At 41.0% G+C, this 12032-nt stretch overlaps 1 protein-coding gene across 1 annotated transcript in view; it reads right to left on the bottom strand.

Moving 5' to 3' along the window:
- MND1 (meiotic nuclear divisions 1) overlaps positions 1-11042 on the bottom strand; it is a 46171-nt gene extending 35129 nt beyond the window's left edge. Inside the window, exons 1-3 of the mRNA XM_029910687.1 lie at positions 10982-11042; positions 8809-8866; positions 6012-6160 (exon numbers count right to left, since the gene is read on the bottom strand). Of these exons, the coding sequence (XP_029766547.1) occupies positions 6012-6160; positions 8809-8866; positions 10982-11005 (231 nt within the window). The 5' untranslated portion in view covers positions 11006-11042. The remainder of the gene's footprint in view (positions 1-6011; positions 6161-8808; positions 8867-10981) is intronic.
- Positions 11043-12032: the final 990 nt, after the last annotated feature.

Here is a 12032-nt window from a genome sequence, read left to right as displayed (position 1 = left end):
AGTTTGACTACATTTATTTCAGAAGCATTTTGGCTGTAGAGCAGTGTAATATATAACTAAACTATTGTTGTATGTAAAGTAAATAAGGTTTTTAAAATATTTAAGAAGCTTCATTTAAAATTAAATTAAAATGCAGAGCCCCCCCCGGACCGGTGGCCAGGACCCAGGCAGCGTGAGTGCCACTGAAAATCAGCTCGTGTGCCGCCTTCGGCACGCGTGCCATAGGTTGCCTACCCCTGTGTTAGATCATCCTAGTTAACACATTCTAAAGCTGAAGAAAGAGGTTTAGGCCAGGTTTACAGTACAGACCTATACTGGTCTGAAAAATCCACATACCTGAGCTAAATAGTTGTACCAACCTACACCACCTGTCCCCCCCTCCCCCATGTCCTCCTCCCCTGTAGACAGTACCATGTTGGCGGAAAAGCATCTCCCGCCAACATAGCTACCATCTCTTGGGGAGGTTGATTAACTACGCCAACAGGAGAGCTTCTCCCGTCCTCATAGGAGTGTCTTCACTATAGGCTGCGCTACAGCCATAGCGCTATATGTGATGAAAAGCCCTTAAACTCTCCACTTGAAAAATAAGTAGTTAAATCCTGCAAGTCTTCAGAGTTAACACTTCACTGAAGTAACTGGGGGTGAAAGAGTTCACCCCTCTCATACAACTATTTATTCAGGCTCTCTGCAAACAAAGGTCTTGTCTACACTAGGAACACTAGGATACAAAAATCGACCACCGACAAAGCTCTTAGAGTCCTATCTTCACTACAGCCACATTGTTATTAACAGCAAAAAATAGAAGTCCTAAATACAACTTTCATAGCACTGACACATAGCACAGACTGCATAGGGTCAGTTAAATTCAGTACACATGAGAAAGGATCACCTTCTACCAAACTACTAAATATTTTTTTCTTCATAATGAAAGCCTACATTTTACAGATTCTGAAACAGATGAAGGGAGGGGACAATAAATATACCATACAAATGGACCTGGAGAAGACAGACAAAAGGGAAACATATCACACTGCACATTGTAGGCTGTAGGACTATAATCAAAAGTGTGTGATGTGCTAAAGAAGTGGGATGATAACTTACAATTATTTGCTGCTTTACATGTTATGACATGAGAGACTTGCTGACTGGATTTGGAAAGCATTAAGAAAACGTATGCAAGTGCTCATGTAAGGAAGAATATGAGCACTTAGATGTAACTAATTGTTTTAAGTCTGTAACCATAGACAGAACATTTCATCATCTAGTAAAAATAAGTGCCCACATTTTCTTTAGAAAGGCCTACTTACAGAATAGTGAGGATCCAGAAGGAAACAAGCAAGTCCACTTTACTGAAGTACTATCCAATTCCCTTCCCTTTCAATAACTCAGAATAATGGGTCCAAGAAACCTAAAGAATGTCTTAGGCCCAGCCTATGCAGTTTTTGGACCAATATAATTGCATCGGTTAGGGGTGTGATTTTTTTCCAGATTTAGTTACACCAGTACAACCCTTATTGTGAATGCAGGTATACTGATATAAAGGGGCTCATACCAGTGTAGTTTATTCCCCTTCCCATACGAGACTAGCCATACTGATATAAAGCACCCTTGTATTACTATAACTGCATATACACTAGGGTGACAATATCACTTTAACTATACCAGTAGAGTATAACTAGTGTATGTAGATATGCTCTTAAATAATAAGTGCGATTTTAATGCAGCTACTGCAGGATATTCCAAGGAAAATATTCATCAATATGAGAGAGTTTATGATAAGATATGCCAGAGGGCAAAATAATGACTATAGCATATGAATTTCATTGTTCAGCTAGCAGGCTATGTGTTCTTTTAAATAAATTATACTCAGTCAGACTTGTAATGACATGTCCAAAAACAAATAATTTGCATTCAACAAGGCAGTTGTAATGGTGAGTTTGGGTGAACAAGGCTGGAGTTTTGGCACACACCAATTTGGTGCTCAGCTTCTTATTTACATTGTGGCAGGTTTTTTAATTGGCCATTTTGCAGATCTCTCAAGTTGCCTTGTCTCTATCTTATCTGGACACTAATGAGATGATGAATTTTACTACTTTTGCTAGGAACCTAATTCCAAAATAGGTCAGTGGAGGAGAGTTAAACTGATCTAGTTTTTCAAAGAATTAAAAACCTTGTTAAAACGTCAAACAGGAACCAGCATAGCAGTACTCCCATGTGGCAAAAATGGATTTAATTTCCATCCCCTGCAGACACTCAACCAGACACCGTGCCTGGAAATGCTGTAAGATCATCCTGCTGAGCATAGGAAGCAGTTCATGTTATAATCTGCACTCACATAGTGCCTTTCATTTGACAGTTTCAGATGTCAAACAAGGGTGTTGTGAGGCTTTACGAACATTAATGAGGACGCACAACATACCCGTGAGGGAGCTGTTGTTTAAACTCACTATAAAAATTGGTGATCTGAGGCACAAAGAGGGTAAGTGACTTGCCCTGCAAGTCAGTGGTGGAACCAGGAACAGAGATGAGGACAATAATTCTGACTCAGTAGCCATGCAGCGTCATTGTCATGTTAGCATCTCTTTCAACTCATCCAAAGCACCTGCCTACATGACTGCCAATACATCTGGAACACCCTGCTCCTATTAGTGATGGTCAGGATTGCAGTGCTTCCTCCATGCTGCCTTACAGCACTTTGAAAATTGCGCTGGCTTGTGAAAACCAGAGGAATTATGGGATACCAGAAAAGGAATCATGGGAGCTTGTGAATCTGACCCAAGTCTCAGTAGGTTCCAATAGCTACCCTACAATGCATCAAAAGAAAAATCCCAGAATACATAGAGCCTGGCAGCAAAACACTGGACCCAGGGGTGCCTGCCCAGAATGTGGTGGACCTATTTAAAAAAAAAAAAAAGAGCAGTATTGCGTGGATGCTGTGATTCACAAGGGAAACAGCTTAAACCAGTTTACATAAAGCCGTGTGGATGCAGAATTATACTGAGAAAACTCTCATGTAGACAAGGCCTCAGCTCATCCCACCTTTTGTTAAATAAGTAACATGCTCTGAAGCAAATAAATCCTCCTGGACAGAAAAATGACAAGGGACTAACAGCAGTTAGCGATGTAAAGTCAGGGTGAAATTAAGAATTCCAAGAGGAATGCAAAGGAACACATAGGGGGTTGGGGAAATAGCATTTAAGTATTGAAGATAAAACAAAAGGATCTGCAGATTAACACTGAAGATGCACTGCTCAGGCACAACAGGCATCCCTTAGTGCAGGGGTCTCAAACTCAAATGACCACAAGGGCCACATGAGGACTAGTGCATTGGCCCGAGGGCCGCATCACTAACACCCCCCCTCGCTGGCCCCGGCTCCACCCCCACTCCACCCCTTCCATGAGGTCCCGCCCCTGCCCCGTCTCTTCTCCCCCTCCCCCGAGCGTGCTCCTTCCCCCCCCTCCTGGAAAGCGCTAAGCATTATACAGAGCATACAGATCACTGCTGTATACAGAGCATACAGATCACTGCTGCTCCTACAACAAGTCATTTCCAAGCGGTTTTAATAAAATATATACACTCAGTAATGCACCTCATTCAAAGGACAAAACATGCACTTAGTTAGATTTACTTCTGTTAAAAGCCCCCCCCCCCCACTGCACTGGGCTGCACCACCACTGCTCTGCCTCTTCCAGGGGTGGCAGGTTTGTAGAAATTTTGGTGGTGCCCAGATTCTGCCCCCCCAAACTCCACCCGCACCTGCCTAAGGCTCTGGGAGGGAGTTTGGGTGGGGGTCTGGGGTGCAGGCTCTGAGATGGAGTTTGGGTGCTGGGTGCAGGCTCCGGGCTGGGGCAGGGGGTGCAGACTGTGGGATGGAGTTTGGGTGCTGGGTGAAGGCTCCGGGCTGGGGCAAGGGGTGGGGGTGCAGGCTCTGGGATGGAGTTTGGGGTTAGGAGAGGGTGCAGAGGTGAGGCCGGGGGACACTCTGGGTAGGTGCATGGGGGCGGCAGGCGGGGCCGGGGGAGAGACCCGGCCCCAAACATTGGGGAGCAGCGAGCAGGGAACTTAGCTACCACATAAAATAACTTGGGGGGGGGGGGGGGGGGGGGGGTTTGGGCGGGGCCGGGAGGGACTGGGGGGGGGGGGGCACAGGGATCTTGGCGGGCCGCAGGGAAGAGCTCCATGGGCCGCATGCGGCCCCCGGGCTGCGTGTTTGAGACCCCTGCCTTAGTGCTTAGTTATTATGGTACCAAAAGATCTTTGAAACTGAAACACCATCGTTATAGTGAGCAGTCATATTTCAAAAATAAACCTTTGGATTCTTTAAAATAAAAATTCAAAAACCCCAAAATGCTGTAACAAGAACTGAAAATGTTTCATTAAAACCATTCAGGCCTCTTCTTTTTAAGTGGTTCTCTGAACACCAACGGTAGGGAAGTCTCAGAAAAGAGCAGCAACATTTAATTAAGCTTTGTGCAACTGACAATCAAGATTTTATTTGAATATTCTGCAGCAAAAGAAATTAGAACAATTCCATTATCTTTAGATACTGTTGCAAAAAGAATCCCTGAACTGACAAGAAATATTTACAGTAGAACCTCGGAGTTATGAACACCTCGTAACTCTGAACAAAACGTTATGGTTGTTCTTTCAAAACTTTACAACTGAACATTGACTTAATATAACTTTGAAACTTGACTATATAGAAGAACAATGCTGCTTTCCCTTTATTTTTTTAGTAATTTACATTTAACACAGTACCATGCTTGCTTTCCACCCCCTCTGCGCTGCTGCCTGATTGTCTACTTCCAGTTCACAATGAACTGTGTGGTTGACTGGTCAGGTCATAACTCTGAGGTTCTACTGTATAAGGAACTAATTACAATATGGACTACTCCACAGATGTGTCATCTACTGCACAGCTAATTGCATTTATTTGGTATGGATCTTATGACTGTTTATGAAGACAAATGTGGAAATTGCTTTTCATTTCATGCTACAAGTAAAGCACATTTTTAAACTTAATTTGGGTCTCAAAAAAGATAACTTAAATTGGCAACACTTCAAATTATATTGATGGTGCAAGAGCCATGACTGAGAAATAAGTCTGTAAATATTTCTCATAGGTCAGGAATAAGAATTTTGTATTCATAACACATTCACTGAAGAATCAGTTAATTGTGCCAAATCAGGGAAAGAACAGATGAAAAGAAATGTCATGTGATCAGACCATGAAGTTGCTTATAAAAAGTTGCCCTGTGAGTTTTGGTTATTTTTAAACTCTGAATAAACAAAACTGACGAGTAGAAGTGAACAGTGAACAGCAATTCAAACAAACAAGCAGAATGATTTGGTTTATTTAAAAAACAAATAGAAATAAAACTGAAAATATAGAATAACAATATTGGATCAAAAGAGAGTCATGCTTTCCTCTGGAACATTGTGACCAATTTGGTCGACTCCCCTAAACAGGAGTGCAGGGTTGGTTTGACTGTGTACCTGAGGACTAAAGCTACCAGTCAGAAACAGATGCCCAAGTTAAGGCAGCACTCTGCTGGGATGCCCATTTTAGTCCTCAGAACAGGCAGACACTTTAGAACATCACCCAGCCACAACATACAGTGGCGGACAAAGGAAAATGCATACTGCCCAAAAATTTAAAGATAATTCCCCAGGTAAAAATGTTTTGAATCAAAAGCAAACGGGCCACAATTTTTTTCTGCATCAATGGAACAAAAAAACAAAACAAAACAAAAAAATCTTCTCAACCATGGGCAACATTTTTTAAAGCATCTGTGGTTCTGGTGGTGTGATCATGGCTCACGAATAGGCTCTTTTGATGAAACAGTGAAATAACAGAAAAAAAAAAAAACACAACTTTATTAGCTGGGTGCCAATGGACTTGCTGGCAGCATTTCCCGTAACAAACTGAGATAGATATGGCAAGGGCTGTAGGAAAACAGAATGCTAATACCATTCAGACAAACAAGTGTTTTTCTCAACACAAATATACCTGAGTCTCCAGTGCTTCCAATTTACGCTTCCTGGCATGAAGAGCTTTACTTGGAAAAGCCCAAAAATAATTGGAAGTTCCAATCCTATCAGTGTCCACCATACCATCATCAACTAAACTTTGCAGGATCTCCTTTACCGACATGGCAGCTAACAAGGAAAAAAGAAAAAATTTCTTCAGTGTGTGTGTTAGGTGGTTATACTTTATTTTAAAATGTGATTGAGTAGCAAATATGACAATGTAACAGACAATGTACTAGACCTGTTTTCATTTTCACTGCAGATTGCTTAGAACTACAGCAACATAAATAAAGCACATAATCCACAAACACATATTTCTGAAAAGCTTATTCCTTTTTCATAGGCTATCTGGAAGACACCAAAAATAAAAATCTTGTGCCACAGCCACTCCATGCAGAGAATCCCTTTGAAGTCAATGGCAGTATCATGCATAGGATAGTTTACAATATGAAGACAATTTGTTCCCGGATATTTTCCATTCTGGGTCCTGACTTTTCCCCTAATCCAGATCAGTTTGGAATGTAGCAAGCAATAAAGAAAAATCATCAGAGCAGGTGAGATTAGCAATCCTCTTCCCTAAAGTCATAAGTACTACTTTATAGAGGGAAACCCTTCCTACAAAAGGACACTTATGCGTAAAATTGCAGGTCAGGCCTGTAGTGCTTAGTAAAGGTGATGGGGGACCATCAGCAGTGGGCAGTCTCACGGTTACTTCTGTGGTGGCTAATGCTCTTTTGGTCTCTGAAGTTGCCAAGAATCCAGTTAAATGGGCCATAATCCCACCTAGGATACGTTTATTTGTGGCTAAATATGCCTCCAGGATGCTGTTTGTATGATGCTATTGGTTTAAAGTTCTCCAGGGCCTTAAAATAATCTAAGATTCAAAAACATTTTTAAACAACCTATAAATTTGTGGGAAGAAAGAAAACCAAAGAGGTGGGAGACTGCAGGACTAAGCTTGACTAAATGAGGCAGTGATCTGTGAAAAGGAGTAGCACAAGACTATGTAATTAAAAGACTATGGCAACACATACAGACAATAGGGCAAATTAGAAGTTGCCCGGCAACCTTAATTCTAGCATTTCTTAATGTTTAATTTCTTAATTTGGCATGTAATTTTTACTCTTGGTGAAGAATTAATCAGCAGTAGAGGTACTCTCTGCCTGCAGACTCAAGAGGACAACGTTGCATTAAGTATCAGGGGTAGCCGTGTTAGTCTGTACCCACAAAAACAACAAGGAGTCCAGTGGCACCTTAAAGACTAACAGATTTATTTGGGCATAAGCTTTCGTGGGTAAAAAACCTCACTTCTTTAGTTGCATCTGAAGAAGTGGGTTTTTTACCCACAAAAGCTTATGCCCAAATAAATCCGTTAGTCTTTAAGGTGCCACCGGACTCCTTGTTGTTAACATTGCATTAGTTTATATTCAGTTCACATACAGAACGTTATCCTCCGTAATCAAAAGGGCCAGTAACATTTAAGTGAATTCATGTTTATTCTTGAAAAGCTGATAGCTTATGCCCCACACTTGCCAGGGAAAGCTTCCCACTCATCACAGGAAAGTGGGTTTTTTCAAGCAATGTAAATATAAAACAATTAAGCTAACAAGTAATCTTCTATAGACTTGAAATTGTATCGTGTCAGCTTCCACATGATTCTATTGGCAAAGTATTCAGTTACAGGTGTACAATAAGGGATTACAAGGGAAAGTGTGTACAGCAATATTTTTAAAAATTGTATTTAAAAATTCTGTGAATACAAATGAACTTTCTTTGCTCGATATTTAATATTGTTTTGCATTCCTTAAAATAGAACTGCAAGTATGTTGAAACACCAACTGAAACCCTATCTTATCTCCATACAGCTTTTGCAAGTGCCTCTATTCTCTGCTGACATTTTAAAAAAATGTATTTCACCACTAAATATTTTTTGGGTTATAGCTGAGCTCCCTGCAGCTCTTACAACAAAACTACTTTTTTTTTAAAAAATCCATTATTGGAGCATGATCACGTCGCAAAGATGTGCTGATCGAGGAGGTGAACATTTGTAAACCAGTACTAAAACACAGATCTAAAGAGGAGAAAACATACAATGAATATAGGAATAAGAATATAGGAAGTGCACAAAATATATAAAGTCATCTTGGTCCTGATCCAAAGCCAATGGAAGTCAATAGAGAGACTTCGGTTGAATTCTATGGGCTTTCCACCAGACCTTTCCTGCATAGAGCAGTCTTGCAGCTTTGTTGGAGAAATACAACAGAGTTTGATTGTGTACCTGTGTGGACCAAAATGTTTTAAGCTGTGGATGGCTGAAGTTGGCCACCTAAATCCTTAGTTAAGCATCTAAACATATGGCATGATTCTCAGAGATGGAAGCTGTGGGTGCTCAGCAATGACTTCAGTAGGTGCTCAGCTCCTTTGAGAATCATGCCATGTATTTAGGTAGCTAACTAGGGATACAGGTTCCAGACTTTAGACATCAGCACTTGAATGTGTTGGCCTTAATGCCCAATATAAGTTACAGCTACTAGTGACATAGGATTGGGATGTGTGTGCATAAAACGTACAGTTTCCAAAGTTACACTTGGCTAGGCCACCATGACAAACCAGTACCACTTGCAGCTAGGTATTTTTTTTTTTGTTTAACGTTATTGTTATAAAGATCATAAAGTCAGTGTTATGTGAAAACATGAAAATTCACACAGTATGACGGGTCCACAAAACAATTCTCAATGTCTAAACAAGTTTTAGGGAGAAAAAGCATTAATACTCACTAATTCCTTTCTCTTTCGGAGCAATCTTCTCCATATCCTTTAATTGGAACACATCTTTCTATTCAAAACACAAAAGGCATGTCACCTCTGAATGACAGTCTCATTTAAGTCATGTCTACATTCTTTACTAAATTAATCCCAACAAATACACAAGTAGCATATCTAATGTAATTTTTCATTTTTCCAGGAAAAATACTGCATGCTCTTCAAGCTAGAGCTAAAGTATTTGAAAATAAAAAGTGATTTTATTTTGTTGTAGGCTTTGTTATTTCCTCCAGTTTTTCTTTGTTATTCTAATTAATTTCTTCATGCCTAAATTTAGACTGCTAGCTCCTCAGGGCAGAGAGCGCTGTGGCCAGATCCTCAGCCCCTAGTCTAGCTGCTTTTTCACTGCAGCATCACAATAAATTTATTTTAACAAACAAAATAAATAATATTTCAGTTACGTCGCAAACACAAAGGTGTCTCTGAGTTGGAACTCCATTTCTCTTCCCCTTCCACTGCTCTCTTTTGGGTGCATTCACATCCTTCCCTTTCCTATTTCCCAGTTTCATCCCCCTCCCATACTGTCGAATTTGAGCATCCCTAACTACTCCCTCTGCCTTCTGTGGCAGCAAAGTGAAACTGACGAGATTTGGAACCTAAGGAACAAAGCAAATACTGAAAATGTCCCAAATTCCTATTTAATTTTACTTTGCTGTTCCCTCACATATGGACTGGAGGTTATTAAGGTACCAGGTCAGAAGGCTTTGTGCATCCATCTCTGTTACATATGCCAGCCCCTTTACAGGAAAAGGTTTGAGAAGTACTACATAGAAGTACATAAAGCACAAGCCGGTCCGCAGCAATTACTGATGTTATGGGAAATCTAACTTTGGATTTCCTGACTATTGTACCTAAATTTGAAAACGGTGCACTACACGAAAAATAAACTTTTTTGGTTTTCCACTTAACTGTCAATAACTTATCCACTGCTGACAAAGGAAGCAATAAAAGTTCAGTTGAACTGGTGCCAAACAATTTAACTAAAAGAGCATCCAAAACTCTACTTAGCACAAGCTCATCTGCACCTCTCACCAACACCTTTGATCAGCAACTGATAGTTTCACAAATGCAAGTAAGGCCAATGTGTCCTAGGAAAAATAAAGCTGGCTAAAAAATTTTACAGTTTGATGGAATCACAAAGGTATTTTCCCCTATGGTACGTTAATAAAGAATAGTAATACAGTAACTCCTCACTTAACGTTGTAGTTATGTTCCTGAAAAATGCAACTTTAAGTGAAACAATGTTAAATGAATCCAATTGTCCCATAAGATTTATTGTAAATGCAGGGGGTTAGGTTCCAAGGAAATTTTTTGGGGGCAGACAAAAGGCATTACACTGTATACTGTACAGTATTGTACTGTACTGTGGTGTGGTTGGGAAGTGCCCCTGGCTCACCCCACACAGGCACAGCCCGCTGCAGGCCAGGACGCTAGGAAGCACCTTTGCAGCAGCAGCAGCAGCTTCCCCAGAGAACAGGCTCGGATTTGGCCAGGAATGCTCCAGGCCCGCCTCTTCCCGTCCCTGCTCCACTCCAGGCCCACCTCTTCCCACCCCCACTCCACCTCCTCTCCGGAGCACGCCACATCCCTCCTCTCCCCCCCCCCCCCCCACAAAGTCCTAAGCGCTGCCAAACAGCTGTTTGGCGGTGGTGGAAGTGCTGGGAGGGAGGGGGAGGAGGCGGAGAAGCAGAACTTGTGCAATGCTCCCTTGTAAAGTAGCTGCTCTTCCACAGAATCTTACAAGCAGGTAGCCAAACGACATTATAAGGGAGCATTGCACAACTTTAAAGGAGCATGTTCCCTAATTGAGCAGGGACGTAACATTGAAACAAGGTTAAGTGGGACAACGTTAAATGAGGAGTTACTGTATAGCACTTTTCATTTAGTCACTCTCAAAGCACTGTATAAAGGAGAGCAGTATCATTATCTGCATGTTACAAGTGGGGAAACTGAGGCACAGAGCAGGGAAGTGACTTCCCAAGGTCACCCAGCAGGACAGTAGCAGAGCCAGGAACTCAACCCAAGACTCCGGAATCACAGTCCCGTGCCCGGGCCACTCGGCCTCTCTGGCTCCTTATGGATGCTCCCAATGGCCAGGAAATATACAAAAATTAAAACACTTACTTACTGTTTCAAAAAATATTTCCATCATACGAGTTCTCTTCTCTTCAACACTCAGTCCTTTTTTCTTGGACTACAATAGAACATGTATTCAGTACTTTAATACTATCTTTAGAATTAACATTTCATTCAGAATTCACATCTAGTTACCTCTAGAAGAAGCATTTCCTTGACATCTCCCTTAATACTCTACTATACCACAATACTTCCTAAAAAAAGGACTTCTTCACAAAGGAAAACCATGCCATGCTAATCCATTCAAAATATATCAATTGTTTCAAAGATATTAAGTTTGGGACTGATTTGTTGTATAATATAGTTCATCCCCTACCTCACTTCACTGCAAGATAGTTTTCAATGCGTTTTACTACATCCCTATAGTTCCTTGTCTGTATTGCCTTATTAACTCTAGAAATGGCAATTCCAGTCTCTCTTGGTAGTTGGTACCAATGCCCAATTGTCCTTAAAGTAGTAGAAATAGTTATTTCTACTATTTAGTCTATAATGCAAGACTTATACTTTTTGTCTGACTCATTTACTTCTGTGAATATTGTTCTTTCCTTCTTGTAACATAGCCAATGTGAAATCTAGGCCATTTTAAAATACAAGTTGGAGTAGTTTTCAGATACTGTATCTGCCTTCAAATCACCTTTCCAATGTTGTGGTTTAACAATCACATTATCGTTATTAAAAACATAAAAACGGCCATACTGGTTCAGACCAAAGGTCCATCTAGCCCAGTATCCTGTCTTCTGACTGTGGCTAATGCCAGTGCCCCAGAGGGAATGAACAGAACAAGTAATCATTAAGGGATCAATCCCATCGCCCATTCCCAGCTTCTGGCAAATAGAGGCTAATAGCCATTGATGGACCTATCCTCCATGAATTTATCTAGTTCTTGTTCTTTGAACCCTGCTATAGTCTTGGCCTTCACAACATCCTCTGGCAAGGAGTTCCACAGGTTGACTGTGCGTTGTGTGTTTGTTTTAAACCTATAAATTTCATTTGGTGACCCCTAGTTCTTGTGTTATGAGAAGGAGCAAATAACACTTCCTTAT

The sequence above is a fragment of the Terrapene carolina genome, unplaced genomic scaffold (assembly GCF_002925995.2).
Source record: "Terrapene carolina triunguis isolate 2854851 unplaced genomic scaffold, T_m_triunguis-2.0 Scaffold66, whole genome shotgun sequence".
Lineage (NCBI taxonomy): Eukaryota > Metazoa > Chordata > Testudines > Emydidae > Terrapene > Terrapene triunguis.
The sequence above is the reverse complement of the archived record's forward strand: the minus strand, read 5'-3'. Positions and strand labels throughout refer to the sequence as shown.